Source organism: Simochromis diagramma, unplaced genomic scaffold, assembly GCF_900408965.1.
Source record: "Simochromis diagramma unplaced genomic scaffold, fSimDia1.1 OVJJ01000669.1, whole genome shotgun sequence".
In the NCBI taxonomy this organism is placed as follows: domain Eukaryota; kingdom Metazoa; phylum Chordata; class Actinopteri; order Cichliformes; family Cichlidae; genus Simochromis; species Simochromis diagramma.
This window is the reverse complement of record NW_024387458.1, coordinates 4,114,883-4,138,121: the sequence shown is the minus strand read 5'-3', so window position 1 is coordinate 4,138,121 and position 23,239 is coordinate 4,114,883. Positions and strand designations below refer to the sequence as shown.

The following is a 23,239-nucleotide window of genomic DNA, read 5'->3' as shown; positions in this document are numbered from 1 at the left end:
GCCCACCTTTAAATATCATTGCCTATTGGAACAATGCAAACATGGAGAAGGACTGAAAATATGGAATTGGTGGAATGCTACTATGCCAGCTGACACACAAAAAAAGGTTATGTGCAGCACATGTGGGATCAGTAGAAAACCAACATCCACAATGAGCTAGAAGGACCTGGCAGCTCAGTGCAATAACATCAGCAGAAGATGGTTACTGTTGAAGCTGGAGATCCAGAGGTTACAGCACACTGGGAACAATGGTGAGCAGTATGGACATAATGATGGAAGAGACCAGAGGTGGCTGACAGGACCAAAGTTGCCCTCTAGACTATTGGACTGCGTACACCAGGGATGGGCAACTCCAGGTCTCAAGGGCCGGTGTCCTGCAGATTTTAGATGTGTCCTTGATCCAACACAGCTGATTTAAATGGCTAAATGACCTCCTCAACATGTCTTGGAGTTCTCCAGAGGCCTGGTAATGAGCTAATCATTTGATTCAGGTGTGTTGATGCAGGGTGAGATCTATAACCTTCAGGACACTGACCCTTGAGGCCTGAAGTTGTCCACCTCTGGTGTACACAGACAGGCACAAACGAGTGACTGGGATAGAACATCTGTGCTGCATATGTACCGTTAGGAGACACCACCATTGGTGGTTGAGAAGAACTGGGCTAAGGTACTGTAGGATCCTCTGGGAGTTTGAAAATTCTGCACAGCATCTGAGGTATATGTAAGACTGCACTCTTCTGAATACCTCTGATATGGTGCCTGAAATCTGCTGGAGCTGCCCTGCCAGTTTTGGGGTTACAACTCCTAATGCTCCGATTACCGCTGGGACCACTTTGTACTTTACCTTCCTTCTACTCCAGATGTTCCTTCAGCCCCTGGTACAACGTTGTTGTCAAGCTTCCAAAGGCTTGTTAACAACTTTGGAAAAGTAGTGTCAGCGTTTGAATCTAAGTCAGACATACATCAGCTGCTACCCAAGGAACCGTTCATTAATTAAAAAAAATATATAATGAGGTCTATCTTTCTTAAAAATGGCGAGAACAGTAGCCACAATGATCAATAATCATTAGAAATATATGTATCTTTGGCAAATCCAAGAAACCTATAGATGCTTGTCATGGTTGTTTGGACATCCTCTGTCAGCACGTTTCAGTCTCGATGTCTTGCAACTCAGTCCTTCCTGGTAAAAGGGCTAAAGTTGCACTCTGCAAAGCTCTGCTGTCTAGATCCTTATTACCTTAAATATAAAAGAAATCAATATACTGCAGCTTTAGATGCAAAAATTAGATTCAGTTCAATTCAGTTCAGTTCTGATATTACACCTTAGAATGAACCCAATTTAGCATTCTATGTCTTTAAGGGTGTCCTATTATGCTTATTTCTGACTGCTCTGCTAAAGTAACTCTGCATAATTAACAGATCTTATTTTAGAGCACGATGTAAGTTAAAACAAGCCTTTTGCCTCCTTCCTTTAAGCCAGTGGATCTCTAATTTTGGTGTGTGGAGAAACTTACAGGTGGAACATGGACACGGGTCCATGAGATGAAGCTAAGCTGAATGAATATGACTTTTATTTTCAAGAAATTATTTTTTCCTCAGACTCAGACAAAAGTTTGAGAACCACAAGAGAAAAAGAAAAAGATGTCTAGTGCTTAGAGCAGCCTGGGATCTGGCTCTGGGATTACTTATTCATCAGTCCTCTGGAACTCATTGCACTCTGTAAAGTCCCCCTAGCCATATTTTTGTCATCCCATATCAGTGTGTGTCAGGCTTGAAAAACACTCAGTCAATGAACTATCCAACATTAACATTATCTTTGTCCCTTGAATTTTAGTAAAGTTGTCCATTCCTGATACTTGCACCGAAAATGTGACTGTAGAAATAAAAACATTTGCTGTATTATTGTTCACAGACACACAGCAAAGGCAGAGATGAGATCATTTCCACATAAAGAGTGGGAAAATGTATGCTTACAGGACTCTCAACAACATCCTTATTTAAGACTCTTATCTTGATTTGAACACATCAAATGCTGAAACTAAAACATTAATGAGCTCCCCAGAGCTGCTACAACTGATACAGTTTTATCTCTCTTATCGTCTTTCTTTCACTCACACATATCTCTTGCCTTTCCCTAAGCCTCCCATCAGAACCAAATCAGAACCACACAGGTAAATATTTATCAGATCTTCTATTAAATATTGTTTATAACCCCTAACCTGTCCATCACAAACAGAAGGTTTAAATAGCAGGTGGGTGGGGCTTCTGAGTTCAGAGCTGGTGCTGGATCCCTGGGATCGTCATGTTAGTGATAACTGCTCTCTCTAACATGATACAAAGCGTAAGCTAGAAAAAAAATGAGCATTAAAAGACTGAAGCCTGAAGTTTTGCCTCATGAGGATTACTTATACACATGTTCCCCTCAAACCACCACTGCTGGAAAAAAAATGAAAAAGTACTCGCAGTTAAAACGAAATTGAAATGTTCTGGGTTTTAGCTGGCAGGAGTGGCACCTGGTGTCGTCTTCTGCTGTTGTAGCCCGTCTGCTTCAAGGTTCAACGTGTTGTGCGTTCAGAGATGCTCTTCTGCATGCTTCGACTGTAATGAGTGGTTATGATGGTCATGTTGTTGTATTAGCTCGCCTGATATTTTCCTTCTTTTGAATGTTTCTCTGTAAACCCTAGAGATGGTTGCGTGGGAAAATCCCAGTAGAACACCAGTTCTGGAAAACTCAGACCTGGCACCAACATCTCGGTTTGAACTTCAGCGAGTCTTCTCAACAAGGCACTGAGTTTACTGCCATGTGATTGGCTGATTGGATATTTGTAAAAAGGAGCACGTGTATCAGGTGAGTGTATATATGACATGAAGGGAAACATTGTTTCAATCAAGGCTGTTGAGGAGAAGTTTTAGGTAGAACATTTTCATTTAATATGAAGGATTTTATTTATAGGCAAAAATTAAGTCCCTGTTGCCCCCCTTTCACAGTGCAAGGACATTTCCTGAATCAGGATTATAAATGTGATGGTTTAGCACGACTATGGCGCTCTCCAGTAGGAGGAATGTAGGTAAACTACATTTCCCAGGATGCACTGGTTGGAAACGTCGAGCTGTCACGGCCGAGAGAGAGGGGGAGAGAGAAACTGGTCCAGCATCTCCGGAGCGGCGGAGCGGAGCGGATACAGAGACGCGCAGTCCTCATCAGCAAAATGAGGAGGAATTAACGCGCCGACTGTCTCCCGTGTGTTTCCCACCGCGATGCACGCCGTGGATGTTTAAAGCCTCCTCGCCTGCTGTAGACCAGCGCGGACATCTGACTTTATCCCATCAATGAGATATGTGGAGTGGCTCTACCGCTCGGTGGTAACGCAGAAAAACACAAGATGAAGAAGCAGTTCAACCGAATGAGACAGCTCGCCAACCAAACAGTGGGCAGGTAAGCGTGAAACGGCGCGTTAGATTGGCCACACCGAGCTGCATGCGTCCCGCTTTAATTGGCTCTGGGTCAAGCGGCCAAAGCAGGAATTCGTCGGTTGTGTGTGTGTATGTGTGTACAGTATTCAGTCATTCACGCGTCGGGCTTTTGCTGCTCAGCTGGTTTGATTTGCACAAAGCATTAACTGTCAGTGTAGGTCACAGTTGCAGCTTGAACGGGGTGTGATTGATTGAGCTCAGCAGGAAGGAGTGTACCCGCACGCAGACGAGCAGGGAACTGACATGGTACCCAAGAAGCTGGGCTACTGCCCACTGACCAATGAAATCAAAGCAGAGGGCAGCTTCAAGGCATCCTGCTGCTGGAGGGGAGTCAACATACAGCCTCTATGAAGATGCTCAAGGCGCCTTTTAATCAAATTAGTGTGGCATAGCGGGTGATCTGTGGGATGTAAACTGGTGAAATATGTTTTTTTTTTTTTTATGTTTGACGAGGCATTCAAAGACCTATCTTAAAACCCTGATGTAACCGGGTCCAAGTCCCTGCTTAGGGCGTAGTAATATTATATAAAAGTGCAGGAAGTTTTGGGGTGGGGTTTGCAGTGATGTTAATCGTTTGAGTATTTTATCCCAACATTTTACAGTTATATTTTTAAAACTGCAGCTGTGTCTATTGAGCTTCAAAAGAAGTTCTAGGATAGATGGGCTGAGTAGGAAGAATTCGAGATGGGAATTCCCAGTGAGTCATTCGGACTACACAATATTATCACAATGGCAACCAGTGCTGCCTCACAAAATCTCACCAAGTTGCTCTACCTACCCACACAGCCCATTTGCCCCAGTGGTGCGATAGCTGGACCAACAGATGATTTGATCAGATGTTTATCTCTGGTGCCTGGATTGGTCTTTATTGGTCAGACAAGGCAAGAATTCACCTTACATTTTCTTCAGTCTTGCATTATGTTGTTTTGTCTTGCAGTATCCTGAAATAGAGTTCATCATCTGTGTTTTCACGAGTTAAGAAAGATTTGGCATCTTGAAAAGTTCCTGAATACAATATAATGGTTCCAAAACAGCTGATAAAACAAAAACAGGTCATTTAGCTTACCATAAAGATTGGAAACAGAACCCGAGGGATTGTAGTCACTGTCACCCTAATCATAGTTGATTTAACTGTTTTACGTAGTTTGGTCTAATGAAACATATCGATGCTAAAAAAAAATAAAAATAAAAAAGAGGACCAAATATTGAGCCCTGAGGAACTCCAATACTAATACGACTCAGTAACTAAGTTAATACATGATTATAGAACATTTTGTGTATGTTACTTTACAAGTGTTTGTAACAGGTGTGTAAAATACTGTATTTTCATTAACTGTATTGGAATTTTTTTTGGCTAATTATTGCTTTTAAATGGCATATTTCAGTTAAGAACGGGAGAAATCATTAGAAATTGGGAAAATTTCTTGCTGTTTCGTCTTTGATTAATATCTCAAACAACATTTGAGTCTTTCAGAGTTCAAGCGTTTGCTCCATTTCTATTTTTTGTCCTTGTTGAGGTGGGGCAGGTTGGCCTTTTTGTGCAAAAGCTTATAACATGTAACTCCACCTTTTTCACCTATATATCCAATTCATGGTGAAATCCCAGAGTAGGTCCCTATTGTCTAAATTACTTTTCAGTGTTTTGGTGTCAAGCTTCAGGAAGAGCTTTTTTTTTTAAATCCTGGAAGTGCCTCACCATTCAAACACAGTGGAAGAATCCAGAAGTGATTAATCCATAGTAAATCCCGACTGCACAAATTTGCATCAGATAGTACGCAAATGTGAAAATACTTAGGATTAATGTGTTTAGGTTTATGTGATTTATTTGTTATCAGTGCATCTGTTTTCTTCCTGCCAGGCCTGATGCTGCAGATAACTCTGGAGTTTGTTAATCTCTCAGTCAAGATTGAGTCTTGTTGAAAGTATATAGCTCATTTTAGCTTTCATTGTTTGAAAACATGCTCAATATGCTTCCTCAATCAAGTGTAAAGTGCTATTTGATCCATGTAGGAGGACACGGGTGTCGTAGCCTCTTTAAGCCTTTGGGCCAAGCCTAGAGAGGAAGGAATCATATTTAAATTCCAGTTAAGATAGGTGTAGCTAAAGCTTTTCTGTAAATAGGTGTTGTGAAGACTTTGTCTCTGCTTCTGTTTTCCCACCACACCCATAGCTGAACTGAAAATAAATGTCATATGTCAATACTGCACCCTTGGCAGTTTGTCTTGTGTTCTGACGTGTTGTTTAACCCATTAAAATTATTACATAACCTTACAACAGAAACACTGTCGTATATGCAAACAGGACCTGTCTAATAAGGACATGGAGTGATTTGTAGCCTGTTGTTAACTGCAGCTCCACCAGGTTTATTATAAAGCATTATGGTATGCACTGCTGAGGTGATGTAAGTACTGTAAAACCTGTTTGTTTTGCTTGGCTGACAGCACTAACTGACAGTGCTGGCATGCAGACAAGGTTTCATGGCATGCAAAACTTTTACTGTAGATTAGTACTTCAGATTATACAGTAATACATTTGTCTCATCACCCTAAATTTCTTCTCTAGCAGTGCAGAGTACCAAAATATACAGTCCCCCAGCAGATGAGTTTTTCCCCACAGAAACCAGATCTGAATATTACAGGGTTACGTGAAGAGACCGTCTAAAACCAAGTCCAAAATTAACCAAAAACCAAAGCCAAAACAGGTCCAAACCAGCCACCAATGATGACCGAGATTAACCTCAAAATCAGTCTTCAACCCAGCTCCTTATTCAGTCCAAAACCAGTAGAGCCTGAAAGTTGTCTAAAACCAGAATCCCCAGCTTAGCATCATGCAGTGAGTCTGAGGTTCCCTAAAGTGACAGAAGACACCAGAGATCTGAAACCTGCCCCAAACCACCTGATCATAAATGATTTCATGAAGAAAAACTTAAATCCCTATAAACTTGCAAAAAGTTCCCCTAGATGCTGGGACCAAGTGCTACGTGCCTTGAAAAACTGCACTAAGCTGCAGCCGGTTTAAGGCAAATTGTTATGAGCATCCTCAATTTACTTTTAGAGGCTAAAACTTTTTTATGCAGCATCTTACTCGGCTACACGCAGAGTGCAGGCAGAGGCGCTGATACAAATCAATGAAAAAGGTATTACTGCAGCTAATGCCAAGCAAAGTGAGCTTGGTAGAGGTATCAGAAATCCCCGGAGGACATTTTCCCATTACGAAAAAATTACGGGAATTATGCCCTACTTGGGCCTGAGGGGACAAAAGCTTTAATGCACTTCACCAAATAAAACCAAACAATTATTGGTAAGTATACAGACACAAAAAGGCCTGTGTGGTAGGTTAGTTGCTTGTTTATTTCCCCTTCTTCTTCTTCTCTAGAGCCCAGTGAGGCGGAACATCCTGGTAATGAGTTCTAACCTGTATCATAAGAAGCAGAACAGCAGGGGCAATTAGTCATATTTAGAGGGTAGAGACTCAACACGCTGCCCGACGGCTGGCCACACAGGTAATTGCTGAGATCTTCTCCTTGACCTTGGCAGCCTGCATCACCCGGTTTGTGTTGACGGCTGCAGACATCAGCTGCTGCTGACCTCAGTGACCATAAACTACACGGACAATTTGTCCGCTTCTTAATTATCATTTCACAATTAGTGCTTCTAAAATCCCCTAAACGTGCACTAATATTGACAAGTCATTTTTTACATTCTTCAGCTGTGAAATTGCAGATTTGAGGCCAGCTTTAGCTTCCAAAACTACCTAAGAGAAAATAAAAAGACAGTTAGGAAGGGAAAGTATGACCAATACTGCTTTCCAGATCCTTTAATATTCAGTTTAACTCCATTTGAAACAATTCAGTATTCAACAATCAATATACAACAGCAGTTACGCTGGTTTTAGAAGTTCTGGGGACCACCTGGGGGTGAGTACAAACTGCAGAGGTAATAAATAATTCAAAGCTTTGTTTTCTGTTTGCATTGGCATTGCTGATAATACTGCGTTCCAATGGAGCTGGGAGTGATGTCACTCCCAAGTTCAGTGCACTCCAGTAGTAAAGTTGCATTTTTTTTTTTTTTGCTAATTAGTAAGGTAGAGCCATCAATGCATCGCCAGAAATACAGAGCAGTGCTTGTTTTTTTGCAGCACGTTCATGGATAGAGCCTGGTCAGTGCGCTGCTTACGGCTTATTTAGTTTCTCAGTTTTATCTGCCGCCACCTGGGATTGTTAAATCGGGGTTGATTGGGCAGCTCCAACTTTGGAAATTCCAATTCCGACTTCAAATGGAATGCTGCATAAGAAATCTAAAGCGCAATCATAGCCAGCGAGAGGTTGGCAATTCATTTCATTGGTTGTATTTATCTGTTTGTTTGTATTTTGTCTGTTGATGAAGATTACGCTGCTCAGTTCTGGTCAACTGTCACATATCTATTTATTTATCTACATTTATCATGTCGCTCCTGCTTGTTTTTTTGTTTAGCTTTCCTGTTTAAATGCTAAAAAAATCTGGACATTTCTAATCCCATTTTGACAAATATTACACTGAAATGATGTAGAAATTGGGAGACATTTTCTTGACATGAAAATATCGCAGACTGATTTGGATTCAGATGTCTTTGTGGATGCATGGAGGGACTTTTCATCCTTGGTGGAGTAATGCAGTCAGCGCTATAATTCTCTCTTCGTTGTGAATGTTTAGCAAGTTGAGGAGAATAGCTAGCAAAGATTTTTGCATTGTGTTGTGTATTTACTCTGCTGCATAGAGGCTCAATAACGTAACGTAAAGAGCTCTTGCTTAATCTTACACTAATATTTTTTGAAGGTGGCTTTTTGCTTGTGCTGCGTCAAGTGTGTTTGAACAATCACAGTTTACCCGCGTCACTCCAAGACGCTATTATGACCTACTCAATAGCAGGAGCTGCTTAACACCCCGAATACAGATTTGTAAGAACTACAACAGGCCCCAGTTCCTGCAGTGCAGACACAACAAATGACAGATAAGCTACCTCCAATTAGAAAAGATGTTTGGTTCTGAGTAAGTGAAAACTGCTACTTTGAGGCTACAAGCTTTTCTTGGTGTCATGAGCAGGGCTGGATGTCACTGTGAAACTGGGGGTACTGTTAGTTACACGGTAGGCTTGCATTCTCTGCTTTAATCTTCGTTTAGCTGCAGTAGTGACCATCATTTATAAAGCAAACATTTTGTACGCAGTGGGACTTGAAGCGACTGAGACGTCAACTGGAAGGTTTTCCCACAAAATAATTGTTTGGCCCATGTTTGTGGTTTCTTTGGGCCAAATTTGACCTCAACTTTTGCCTGAGAAAGCCATCAGTAACCCAGATTAAACTCCAATGTGTCTGCTTTGGGTTTATTCAGGCAGTAGGGAGTGGAGAGCTGTTTTCTCCCCCTGCTGGCCATCAGAAAAAATGCAGGTTTAAGCCCCTGCCACAATGACTTCTCTGCTTCCATCTTTTATGCAGAGTCTATAATCCTAAACTCAGTCTTTCCCGCCTCATGTAAACAGAAGTGAAAGCGCCTTGTTGTCTCTCTATGTTAACATTTTACTGGAAATCTGATCCCAGACTTTGTTTACACATAGCACGCTCATTTGTGTTTGTACTCAGTCTGGATATGAATGCATATTTTACCCCGTAAAGCATTTGAATTTAATTTTTCATCCTTTACAGTTCAGTAAGGTGCAACATAAGTAACCACGAGAAAGTTTAAGCTCATACCATGTATTATTTATTAGCATTAATTCACTTCTAACATGTTTATTTGCCAATTTTGTGTCTATAGACTTACTTCACAATACAGTGAGCCTCTCACAAGCTTGGCTAATGTGTTTCGTATGTATTATTCATATATCTTTGCATTTTATTTAAGTATGTATCTGCTTTGTAGTGTAATTTAAGCTTATGTATGGAATATGTAGTTTATCTTTTTCCTTTCTGCTCGTCTTCAGCATTAGAGTGGCATTTGCAGCTTCCAAAAAAACCGCAGGAAACAGGCACACTGGCATCTTCGAACTAATGAAGCATCTCCCTCCAGGATGACATTGCTGCATTGCTCCAGTTAAGGATATAGGTCAAGAGAGGTTCAGACACAGTTAAAATCATCTCTAAAACAGTCAGTCTGCACCATTAATCCTGCGTAATGCTGCGTAAACTGTGTGCCTGAATGAAAATGTGTGACTCTCTGTGAGCACTGCGAGGTTATGGCAGGAAGGCGATGGGCTTAATCCTCTTTTGGCGCCGTCACTTCTTCTGCAGAGTATTTTTAACTCATCTACTCATTCACATTTTTGTGTCGGTGATAAATGAATCCGACTGGTTATTTGCCTTGTGGGGTCACTCTGTAAAAACATTTGTCCCTCTAGTATTCAGAAAAAGAAATATATTCAGTTGAGGCGTTGCAGAGGAGGCTGAAGAATGTCACGGCGAGATAAGACTAAAAACCGCAAAAAATCTATTAAAGACTTGTGGAAAAATGGATTCGTAATCTTCATCGACAGGCAGGGAAATTGTTTCCTTTGGCCACTGTGTAATGTTCAGGCTTCAGGTCACCAAACCTCAGAAACTGCTGTTTGTATTTGTTCCATTTTGTTTATTTTTTTGTCCCCAAACCATCACCTCCCGTCAGCCCAGGTAAATGATATGTTTCTTTCACAGCACAAAAAAACCCCAAAATAAAAAACAGGCATGCCCTTAATGCCTTTATTATTTTGGTTATTCATTTCATGCATTGTTATTTTCCCTGTCATATTCTGAGCTGCAGGACACAATAGTGAGTTTGTGATTGATGGGTGAACCTGTGTGACCAGTGATTCTTGTTGTTCTCTGTGGACTGCATGCACGCTGTTGATGTCTGTGCTTTGTTGTTCTCCCTTTGATGAAACCTGAGAAAGTACCCGGCCACGCTTGTTAGGTTTTATTCGACGGCAGGAGGGAGGATGGCGCGATGTGCCGCCCCGTGGTGATGCTGACGGGCTCGCAGACCTCTGCTGCTGCCCGTGACACGGTTTGATCTGTCGGAGCAAGAAGCTGAACAGCCTGACGCTGAGATTCATCAAAGAAGCGAGTCATTTTCTTCTCCCTTCATCTATGTGCTGTCCTCTGATACTCCCGTCTGTTTTAGATCTCTGCACTGTCATCAGTGTGAAAGTAGATCTTTTATATTAACGATTGCAGACAAAGCCACAATCAAAATATTTATGAGGTTGTAACACAGGTTCAGGTGTAATGTTACTGCAGGTACAGAGCAATTCAAAAACGGGATATTTCTAAGAAACAAATAAGCCTGCAAATCAAAAAATACTACTTAAAAAGCCGAAACCAAAAAAAAATCTTCTGCCTTCCATAAGTCAAAATTTTTGGGCTATTATCTCAAAATTTCTATTTAACACTGTAAAGCTTGAACCATAATTGAAATCATCGCCAGGTCAACTTTTTGAGATCTCTAACCTGAAATTTCCACCTGTTGATGGTAAAAAACATTCTTCCCAAGTGGGAGAAACAAGCTTCCATACTTCAAAACTGACCAAACCAAATCAGAGCAATCGATATACGAGTGGATCAAACCATTATAAACTGAATGAGGGGAAGTTACAATAAAATAGAACAGAATATAAAATAGAAACACACCCTGTTCCCGCCTCATGCTGTTACATCACTTGTTAGTGCCTCAGCATGTTTGTGAAAATCTGAAATGAATTTTATCGAGGTTTTAAAACAATCTGACGGTCGTCTCCACAGTGACACCTACTGGCCACTCTTGCTGTCATCATACTTTGATAATGCTATTTTACGGACAAGTATTGCACAAGCAAAACAAACCTTAATGTTGTTCTGTTTCGGCATTATATAAACAAAACTGATTTTAACTGATCTGGTTTTAACATGATTGTTTCACTTGCTAAACATCAGTTAGCCATGCTCATGTGACCTAGGTGTTTTCTCCACAGGGACACCTACTGGCCACTTTTGTTGTTGTCACACCTTGAGAAAGCTAAACAGTGACGCAGACAACATTGCAACTGCAAACGAGGCAACTTATTATACCAAGCTATCAATAATTATGATCAGCACATGAGCAGAGTCTGTTAAAGATAGCACGCTGTGACTGTAATGAAGTGTGCTTCAGCAAGTACTGCTGTCACCCTGTGGTGTTAACACACACGAGGCTGTTTCATAGTTGCATAGTAATTCAGTGCAACACACAACAAATGCATTTATGAAATAAATCCATTCAAAATCCATTCATGTATACCTGTGCACTTGTTGCAGGTAGATGCAGGTATAAGATATAAATATATAGATATGCAGCACATTGTTCCTGCAAATAAACCAGAGGATCACGTGTCCTTGAATACCTTTGTTTTTTCTGTGTCTTTACGTTGCTGTCCTTTTTTCATTTTCAATAATTATTTTTTGTTGCTTTTGTATCATTTCTTCATCCCGCCATCATCTTTGTTTCATTTCTCCTCAAACAGTTGGTCTGTTCTCCAGAATTTTATCTAGCGCCGAAATCAGCAAAACAGCTGCATTAAGGCAATTTTCTTAATTGAAACCTTTGCTCTGTGAGTTGTTTTGGAATTTTTGTGCTCTGTTCATGTTTTTGCCATCAGCCAGTGAAAGGCTTGCTTCTTGTTTTGCGTTTCTTAATATACAGAATCTTGTCAGATCTATTTTGCAATCTCTGGGAAACTTGCGAGGAGCTCAGTGAAGCCCCAACAATTGATTATTTGTCTATTTGGACTTCCATGTGTCTGTAAGCGGCTGCAGGATTCCTCGTGGCTGCTAAATCCAGCTGTGCACACTTCCGTGTTTTATTGGACACTTTCTAAAACGTCTTTTACAGTTTGTGTTTTGTTGTTTGTGCAAATAGAGCGTTCCTATCTTGCATGTGTATGTTGGGTTTGTACAAATGTCTCCATAGAGCTGAACATAAATTATGCTAATGCCTCCCTCCCATCCCATTCACATGCCAGATCATCCAGTTGAAAGTTAATGAGCCCATTTGTCAAACACGGAGCTGTATCATCCTCTGGATTTGATAATTGATCGCCCTTAATTTGAACAGAATTAAGTTTTCAGGCTGCTTTGCAGAGTGTGTACAGTGGAAATATGCTGACCTGAAAGCAAAATGAAATAATTAAGGTTAGCGCTGATGGTAGCTACGAGCTGAAGGCGTAAAGAGGAACGGACATGGATGGCATTATGTTTACAGCGTGAAGCGCTGCATCTCTCCAGGCTCCTCTGAGGTGTTGGCACTCGGAGAGGTTTGTTATGAGCATCATTAGAGGCATTTCTGTCTACCAGTGCACACTCATGTGTGGGCTCATTTGTGTGTGTGTGTGCATATACGTAAAAATCTGTGTGTGTGGGCTCATGTACCTGTCCAAGTCTTCCTCACTGATCATGATGAAAGTCTATTAATGAGGGCTTCCTACAAACAGTTGGAAACTGACCCGTTTTGCTACCTTCACAGTGCTTACAAATTTATGAGACACAGTAGCAGCTGTGACACTGCAGAGGGAACAGAACACAGTTAAAGGAGCCGTTTGGGAAATGCACAGATTTTTTTTTTTTGTTTTGGGAGTGAGGTGAGACTCTTACAGCTGGTTTGTCAGCACCTTTAACCTAATGTACATTTATTTTTTCCAGCTTTCTGAAAATTCAGTTAAAATTGATCTACATTTGGATGAAAACCTAGTTAAGGAAAAGTGGTTATCTAATATATATATTTTTAGACTCAGGGGCTCAGGGAGCGTGTTTGGGTGGTTCTGTTATCTTACTGTGATGCTACCATATATCAGCTCTATATAAAAGATGGATGTAGCCACCTTGAAATTGCCTGCCAATTTAAAGAGTTTGGCATCATTGGGCCATCTGAGATTTGTGAAACCAAACGCGACCTTTTTCAGATAAGACGGTAGAGATGGGTAGCTATCAGCTAACGCTATTGCTGCCTATCTAGGTCAGTAAGGTCGTAACTCACGGTGATAGTGCTGGAGTCTGTATTTTTTAAACTCAGGTGAGCCAGGCTAGCGGTTTTCTCACGGTTCTTTTATCTGTTCTGTTTAACTGGGCTAACATGATGACTCCACCTCCGTTCTTGGTGAAACTATTTGAGACAGTCTATCCTTTATATACAGTCTATGTACCAAAGTCCTCGCCGTCACTACCTTACGAGCGAGGTGGTGGTTCTGACTGTGAAACCGAGGACTGCATCCTCATTGGCTAAAGAGCGTACGAACAGCGTATGAACTAAATTTACAAAAGGCATGCATGTTCAAAGTGACCTGAAACTACCAATCGAGCCCTTCGAATTATTAGAGGGGGGGGCTGAGTAACTGCATTCACATTCAAACCTGGAAGCTACAGCTGTCATTTATAGACAGTATTCTAAGTAGTATGCTTTATTTCTCTACATGAAATGCAAAAATGCTTCAAACTGAAACATTGCTATTTCAGGATTATTTTATTATTTAATTTTTAGAAAAATTTGCTTCGACTTCAACACAACTAAACCTTTATTAATAAAGAGGTGTTTAATGTCAGGATACAGAAGCATTCCCAGCCCTGCTGGTTTTCCTTACCTTGACTGTATTTTTCCTCTGCTTGCCTCTCATGCTCATTTCCATGCCTGCCCCGTCTCTTTCTGTCTTCACCATCTTGTTAGTTTGACATCCTTTGCAGCCCCTCAGTCCTCTAGCCTAAACTTTACTTTGTGAAAGCGCAGCACCTTCTGAAATGTTGCTTTGACAGTTCTGCCCTGAAGGTAATTAGCATAGAGAGAGAGAGAAGATGATATGGTGGGACTGTTGACAAAAATAGCCTCGTCTGACACGACGGCTGATTAGATATTCTCCTCCAGCTCACAGAACTGGATCGTGTATCAGTTTTAATTACTTGCGATTTTTAAAAAAAGTGAAGATTTTAGGTTCAAATATGAGTTAAAAAAAAGAACCACAGACACGTTCTCTGGTCCTGTCTGTCAATGCTCCTCTGAGACGCCAGGTACTTGGGTGAATTTGACGGAGTTACTTGGGGAGATGTCATTGCCAGTGGAGCGTTATTGAAATCACTGGAGTGTGTTGATGGAGACGCTGCTCTGGGTTGTTGCTGAGCCACCGAGGAGCCGACAAACAGATGCCCAACCTCCTCAGCTCTGCTCCTTCTGCTGCTGAACACAAGCTGGCATTTAGAAAATTGTTTTTCTTATTTACAAAGTTTGGAAATCAATCAGCATGCTGCTTAGATGCCAGCTTAGTTATTCGAATAGCTTAGCAGGGAGGAGGTTTTACATCTTTTTTACCTTCAGGGAGGTTTGACTGAGAACAGTTGCTGTTTTCATTTGGATATTTATTAGATATCTGAGAGGTGACAGATAGGAGAAGACTGCAGATGACACTGCTGCTGTGGTGTTTTCTTTATTCATAGCAGGCCCGTTCACATTCCCAGAACGTCGGATACTGCTGTTGTGTCACATCTGTCGGAGCCTCACAGAAATGCACAATCTGTCCTTCAGCAGTAGAGTGCGGCGAGGGCGTAAGGACACGCAGGGTGAGGCAGTGATGACGTGTCTTGTCTCTTTGCTGTGTTTCTTTTCACCCTATAAATGTTCATACATTTCTTTTAATTATTAATCTTTATTAATCCCTCAACCAGTTACAGCAGATGGCTGCACCTCCTTGAGGAGGGATCTACCGGTTAAAAGGGAGTTTTTCCTTCCCACTGTTGCCAAGTGCTTGATCATAGGACGAGGTCCGATTGTCGGGCTGTTCTCTGTATCGTTGTAGGGTCTTTACCTTTCAAAATAAAGTGCCTCTTGGTGACTTTTGTTGTGATTTCGTGCAATACAAATGAAACTGAATTTAAGTTCAGGCATCAAAACTGAATGAGGATCCTGATTTCTGTTTACACTGCTTTACAACAATGACCTTGCTTGTTAAAATTAAAGTTAATGATACCAAATGTCATTGGAATATGAGCACACATTTAGACTTCTTCTCCTGTACCAGTGCGGATGTGGAGACTTTGAGTGGTGATACTTATCGTTAAGGAGACTACTGCAGTGGTGATAACTAATGGACAGCCATGAAGACATCCACATTCATCTTTGTGTGGAAACCGTAACGCTGGTGCATTGTGGAGTATTTAGCATTTAGAAATATTCCAGTATCTCTTTGTGTCCAATAATTGTCGTGGTCGGTGGGTCAGTGAACGCTACCAAAGGGCCCTTCTGTGTTTTGGTCAGACTCTGGCACAGTGACAGTACTTGACACCTTAGGATGACAGCACACCATGGCAGCGGTTTGTTTTGACAACAGTTGCGAGAAACATTAGCTGCTCTGAATTCAGTAATATGGGTGTGTTTCATTACCAGATTGCATTAATAGCTATAACTTGTAGCTGAGGTGTCTTTATTGGGTGGGCTGGACCCCTGAGGCCCTCCATAATGCTGATGCATGCCTAATCTGAACATCTTTTGGCTCTGTGGATACGGGAGATGGTGAGAATTTAGAAAAAGGTGTCCACTTCACCAAGACAGATAGTCAGAAGTCTTTTATAAGAGTTAGGGTGATCTTTGATGAATAGTCCAGTAGTTCTCAGTGGATATTTAATTTCATATTTACTTCCCTAATTCGTCCAGTAAACATGGAAAAAGCAAAGGTAAAAATGATTTTCTCATGCTTTCTATCAGACTGGATAGAATATATTCAGGCTGGCGCTGTTGGTTGAACAAAACCCGACAGCTTAAGCCGTCATCTCAGGCTCTGGGACTATCTGCGCATACACACCTGAACCCATAGAGAGATTTGTGTTCAATATCTTATTGAAAAACCGCGGGTGTTAATCTGCCGCTCCGCTCTTCTGGTTTCAGTCTTTCCACCAGATGCTGCAGGGATTTTTCCTCCCTTATCAGCCGCCGGGGCATTAGCGAGGTCTAACCCTGATGTCGGCTGATAAAGCTCACAGTTGGTGTTCCAGTCAGTCCAAAGAGGTTTGATGAGGTTGATGTCGGGGCTCTGTGCGGGCTGTCTTTCTCGTCATGTTGGAAAAGTGTTTTCAAAAGAACTGAGGGGTCCAAAAAGCATCAGAAACAACAGGATGTGTTTTCACATAATTTCAGTTGGCAGCACAGAAACCAATTCCCCACAACTCCTGGGTGCAAGCGCCCAAACGGCGTTCTGTGACACACCCATGTTGCCTAAACAGTCGGGGTGCCTCAGCTCTGTCGACACCGATGTTATCCACCCAGCTCCGACCATACTCCACCTATCCTGTGTGATGACGAGCACCCGGCACAGCTGACTCATCCTGGAAACATTAGCTCAGCTGACACCGGTTTCCACCGCTCTTAAAAACAGCCTGCAGCCTCTGCGGACTATTAGACACTCTCAGCTGAAACCAGAGACGGGCATCCACACCAAGAGGAGCCTGAACACAACAGGAAACGACGTCACCACGGAGCGGGTACTCCCAGAGCTCCTCAAATATTTTCACAGTCGTAATTGAACCTAATTGTGAGATGAAATCCGCTGAAGTGGCTGCAGGAGGTGGAGGCACGCTGATGTCTCTTTCACAGCTCTGCAGCTGAGCGTAGCCGAGCTGCCAAGCAGCGTCCCGGAGAAAATACATCACGTCAACATCCTGTCACCCGCTGATGCAAACAGGAGGGCTCATGTGGATCAGGGACGGTCTGAGGGGGCCCACAAGTAAACATTTCTGAACTGTGATAGAGTGCAGCATGAAGATGGGTTGTTGTCTTTTTCTCTGTGCCGCGACCTGTGATGCATTGACTCAGCATGAGGTGAATGGGACAAGAAGTCAGTTGCATCTGCAGCGGTTCCCCTCGGTGCTCGATTTCTGCAATTTAGATCAAAAATTGCACTCGAAGTCAACGACCGGGACAGAAGCACTTTGCTTCGAGCACGAGCCTAAAAAGTTTTGTAGCTTCGAGGTTTGCCTCAGCCCTTTGGAGCCCACTGTAAGTGCAGAATAGCATTTTCCCCTCCGGCCCCAGCTACGAGTTCCCACTGAGCCAATTTAATCTACATGGAAGTGACATCATGATGATGAAATTCGCTTTTCTAGGCCGTGGGAACGTTTTATAAATAGGCCACAGTCACAGATTAAAAGGTTTTAGAGTTTTTATTCACAGGCCTTCAAACACTGCAGCATGATTAACATCATTATTATAGTTTACACAAGTTTTTATTGTTCTGAGCTCAAGTTTTCCAGTGTGTATCTATATTTTTAGTTTTTTAATTCATCAAATGAAAGATATAATAAGTTCAGAACATGCAATATTACACAAACACAGACATAGTCTCAACATATGCACTAATTCCCCCTTATTAGCAGCTCAGCGATACTTACCAAGCACTTCATGGGACACCTTGCCAGTACCAGGCTGAACTCCCTTTTTCCTTCCCTCCTGCTTTAATTCTTTGTGGCACAGATTCAACACGTTGCTGGAAACATTCCTCTGAGACTTTTATCCGTATTCACACGAGAGCATCGCACAGTTGCTGCAGATTTGTCGACTGCCATGTCACCTCCTGTTCCACCACATCTGGTGATGTTTGAGCAAAGTGAATTCATTGTCATGATCAAGAAACCAGTTTGAGATGATTTCATCTTTGTGACGTGGCTCAATTCATGTCCGAGCTTTTCACCTTTACCTACTAAAACACTGTCAACCCTAAAATGAGGGCCTGGGCCCAACTGGTGAATATATAAAATAATTATTTGTGGAAAAGATACTCAAAGCATATGAATAGCTGCCCAAACATCAGATGATGTGCACCAAAGACACATATAATTCCCAACACACATCATCACACTAGTTAAAATTATCCCAAGGATCCTAACACATAAATAAGACAGTAGCAGAGAAACTAATAGTATGAATCTCATATAGAGAGCTTTTGCGAGTTTTAACAAATGCTCACCATTCAGGGTTCAAAATCAAACATATTTTAGTTCCAAATGTTACTTCAAGTCTGATTGAAGACAGAAAAAGAGATTAACATTTTTAAGTGCTTTGAAGCTGATTCCAAGTTCGTGGACCTCTACAGGTCACTCTAAAACTTTATCTTTAATTTTGTTTCTTTCACCTGAAAAATAGTTTTTCTTTCCTGTGTTGTAGGTGCGGGAGGATAATCTCACAAATCCTCACGTCCTGCATTATACATCATACACACATTATGAAAATGTTACATTCAGTTAACCTCAGAAGTTTGTAACTATGTAAAAGAGGATCAGAGCCATCTGATGGACTGTGATATGGCCTGTATAACTTTTCCTTTGTCTCGATTTCTCTGTAATCTTATCATTTCTTACTGGAGAGATTATTGCTCTCCAATTTTGCTGTACTATAAGCATCACAGCACCTTTTGAGACCCTCAGCAGCTTTTGATAAAACCCTCTGGGATGACAAGTTTCTTTTATAAAGGTGAAATGTTTCAGAAGTTAGAAGGGACAGGGACGTTTCAAGCAAGGCTGAAGGTAACATAACTAACTAACTAACTCTCTACAAACATCCATGAGCTGAACACGCAGACAGTATTCATTCACGCTGTTTAACCCCAGAATTTGCCTCAGAATATTCAAATTATTTTATATTTCATCAGTATCAGTCTAATCCAGGAAAGGCTGTCTGTATACATTTGGGTGCATTGCAGAAGACAACCAAAAAACTGCCAGTAGCTAATTTGACATGCTTTATTCGGCACAGAAATGTAAACAAATCTGTGTGGATCTGTCTGGAACCTCGGCTCAGTTTGAGCTCTCCTCTGTTGTCAAGCACATTCCCTCTCAGCCGTGCTCACATCAAACAATGGACCTCAGAGCCGGCCATCTCAAAAGACCAGTCGGGCTGATGGAGTAGAGAAACCCTCCTCATTATTTACACATTATCTTGTGTAGCCGGCTCTCCCAGAAAGAGCCAGACTCATTCATTCATTTCTGTGTCTAATGGGGAGAGGTTTTTGCACCTCGCCCTGCTGTCAGAGAGATTTTTCCCCTCCCTGCAGGGAGAGGGTTTTGGCCTCATATGAGAGACACAGCGGCCATGATTTTATTTACTCATTCAAAATAGATTTCAGTTAAAACGACAGTATTTAAAGAGTATCTGCGCGTTCCCAGCTATCTGCGACATCGTGGTCGAATCTGGTCACCGCAGATGAACATCTGTTGACATCGTCTCACAGTTTGAATTAAAGCCACACATTAAAGATTAGTATAAATGTTCCAACACATAATCAACCATACGGTCAGATATTAATCCCAACATACACACTTCCATGCGTGCAAATAATTTAGGTGAAGACTGCGGCCCAAAATAAAAGGAAAAGATTAAGGGAAAGCAGAATCAGCTAACCTGAAGTTTGGGCACCACAACCTCAAAAGCACGATTGCTTCTGGTTTTAACCTCAGTGTGGGACAATTAGTAGACGCAGGTTAGAACTTTGGAGAGCCAGAATGAAAACACCTAAATTCAAAGATTAAAGTGTGGCTAAATGCTCGTGTCCACATGACGTATCTTAAATAACACGTCTTGTATGAAATTTTGTAAAACAGTATTAGCTGAGCCATCAGCTGATGTGTGCTGACGCTGAGATCAGCGGAGCCGCTCGGACTGTGGCTGAGCTTGAGGCCGTGCAGCTCGTGTTCTGCGACCTCCCCACCCTTCCCTGCACGTTCATGTAAACTGCAGATGTGGAGAGAAATACAGAATGGAAAGAAGGATCTGGAATGGCTTGAAGATCTGCAGCCATCGGTGGATGTAGGCTGGCATTGAACTCTGTCGGGCTCATGGCTGAGCTGCACTTTGTGTCTTGCTTGACCTAATGCAAACTGAGACGGTAATCCCTGCAATATTTACACAAATATCGCACTGTTTGTCTTGCAAGTTGGTGTACTGGGAGTAGTTCTTTAATCTTGAACTTAAGAACAGGAACAGGAGGGACTCCAGTTGTATGATCGTATAATGAAAGCAATGAGTTTGCATTCCCAACAAATCTCCACATTTTCTTGTTGTCTGAAACCATTTCAGTCTAATTAAAGTGGTTAAAATTGTTTTTAATTATAGTTCTGGTGATTTTTCTTTATTCTGGCTAAAATGTGCTTGTGGAACATGAAACAAATACCCTGAATCAGTGGGTAGAAAGGTGGAGAAATTGCTGTGTCACCTGCCAGTCAGCAAGGATCATCTCCATGCAGTCTGGTGGGATAACTGGCTCCTGTGTGATTCCATAAGGCTCCTCGGCGTTCATAAGTAAAGTCCGCCTGACCATTTGATCCACGTGGAATCAACAGATTAACACTGTTTGAAGGTGTGGTCAGACAAGCAGCCGTGCTGCCTCCTCCCACTGTACCTGTTGCCTTGTTACCACCACTCCTATCTATGTCTGTTAAACTTTAATGGGAAGTCAAACCCTCGGAGCTCAGGTGTCACTGTCGCTGCCTCGCTGACGGTGGTGTGAGACGAGGGGCAGGGGTGAAGAGGACACAAAGAGCAGGAAATTTTCACCTGCATGCGTTTTCATGTCTGGCTATATTTAGTATATTTTCTCACCTTCAGCAAACCCAATTAAAAGGCTGATGGAGGGCTCTGCTTTATGCAAAAACTGTTTAAAACACCGAGAGATGCACAGTTTCTCTCCAGGTACACAGCAGAGTACCACAGCTGTATTAATCCACAGCTGAAAATAGTCCCAACTTAAAAGAAAAACTGCAAAAAATGTAATATTATACACATGTGACCTGTTTTTTGCTGACTGTGACAGATGTTGCTGATTGGTTTTTCAATAAAACAATATTATCATGTAAAAAATCCTGTTGAAATGCAAATTTGATGCTATTTATCCACATATATATCACATCGCTGATATCCACATACAGCAGCAGGATGCTGTCGCAGGACGTAATCCTGTTATTTGTTCATTACAGGTGGAACAAGGATGTTGTGTGTCAGCTGGGAAGCATGCACATTCCTCCTTATGCACAGCAGCAGCACCAGGAAGTGTTTTATTTTGAAATACTCCATATTAAAGAGGCACGTTTTGGATTAAAGCTTTTTTTGAGCTAAAAAAGTTGCACGTTCTGTCATAATGAACTGTTTTGTGTTTGCTCAAGTTATGTTTTGTCTACTTTTATGATGGATTAGAGCTGTGCTGATGGCACACGATGGTCTCCACAGCACTGTGGATGAAGGGTGACGTGGTTTGTGTCTGCCTGAGGGGAACAGAGGAGTGATGATCTACAGAAGCATCTGCTCTCTCTTTTTCTTCATTTTCTCACCTTCATTTCCAGCATCTGTTCCTCTGCCTCACATTAGCCTCATCAGCTATAGATCACTCTAACAGGCCGCCGCCCACTCGACCTCGTTTCCACGCAGGAATCCCATGGCAACAGTTGAGTCATTTACTCGAGGAGCTGCTGGGGTGATGATGTAAACACACTGAGAGCGTAGGCAACTTCAGTGAGTGTAGTGATAACGGAGGCTGAGGCGTCTGGGGTAAACTGCCCTCGGCTTTATCTGTGGCACAGCTTTTCATACACCTGAGCTCCTGCCTTTTGTCCTTCCTCGTGTTATCACGCTCCTGAAATAAAATAATAACGCCAGTTGGACCCGATGCTGATTGCTTATTAAGGCTCTGAGGCTTTCATTGTGCAGTTATTCAGGAGCACCAGCTGCAGTTAATCAATTTTTTTCCCTCCACACTGCAGGGGTCCTCTCTGCTCACCTCTTAAACACCAAAGCTGCTAATGTGCTAGCCGAGCTTTTCACGCCAAACCACAGCAGCTGTCTGTAACCGTGATTATGGGCCAGAGGCAGGTGAATGGAGCTGATTTCCCTCACACAAAATGCAAATGTATCTGCAGCTTTTATGGAACTTTATTACTGTTAAAGCAAACAAGAGGGACACAGTTATCATTGAGCCATTCCCCTTTTGTTAAATTAGCCCCACTCAGTCTAAAAATAAGTGCATTTTTCATTGTTAAATAATTTCTGTGTAATGAGTAAGCCATTACTGTAGTGCAAGATATAATTACTTAATTTCATATCACAGCTTAACTGTTTTGAAGCTATTTACCCAGTGATGTGTCTTTAATGGCCCGTGTTGTAAGCTTGAACATTGTTTTTATATAAAGCTGACAAGCTGCACAAACCTGTGCAGATAAACATCCAGAGGACAAACACAAGCAGCACAACAGGCTTTCATGCAGGACTGGATTTGGCATCCTCGCACAGACCCACAGTACAATTAAGATTTTCTTTTTAACGATGGCAATGTTGACAATGTGCTTCACATTTTTGCTGTTATTCGTATTGTTATACGAACACTGACGACATGAAAGCAATGCGAAACAGCTTCATGAGTCACGGGTTTGCCTGTCAGGAGACAGATTTGTTTAGCTTTATTTTCACCCACTTTATTCTTTACTTTTATTTTCACTTGTTGGTTATGTTTAGGCACCAAACACTGCTGGTTTTGTTTAGGAACAGATGAGGATTAGGGTGCAGATATGCCCCTTGTCGACATTAGGCCTGTAGGTTGAAAGATGGAGATTCATCTATGGCTATTATTATTTTGAGTCCATATGTGATGAATTGGGGGTGAGAAAGCTTGATTTAGACTGGTTGAAAGTGGTTCCAAAGAGAATCCTGCACAAAAAGTCCTTACAATTGCTTGTAGTGTGCAGCATTAGACTTATCTGCAAACATTTACTCTCTGAGCTGTAGTGAAACCTGAA

General features: G+C 41.8%; 1 protein-coding gene across 1 annotated transcript in view; it reads left to right on the top strand.

Moving 5' to 3' along the window:
• The first annotated feature begins 302 nt into the window (after positions 1-302).
• The window catches only part of LOC120722983 (rho GTPase-activating protein 44-like), a 98,686-nt gene continuing 75,749 nt past the window's right edge, over positions 303-23,239 (top strand). Inside the window, exons 1-3 of the mRNA XM_040014199.1 lie at positions 303-715; positions 2,685-2,848; positions 2,989-3,436. Of these exons, the coding sequence (XP_039870133.1) occupies positions 3,384-3,436 (53 nt within the window). The 5' untranslated portion in view covers positions 303-715; positions 2,685-2,848; positions 2,989-3,383. The remainder of the gene's footprint in view (positions 716-2,684; positions 2,849-2,988; positions 3,437-23,239) is intronic.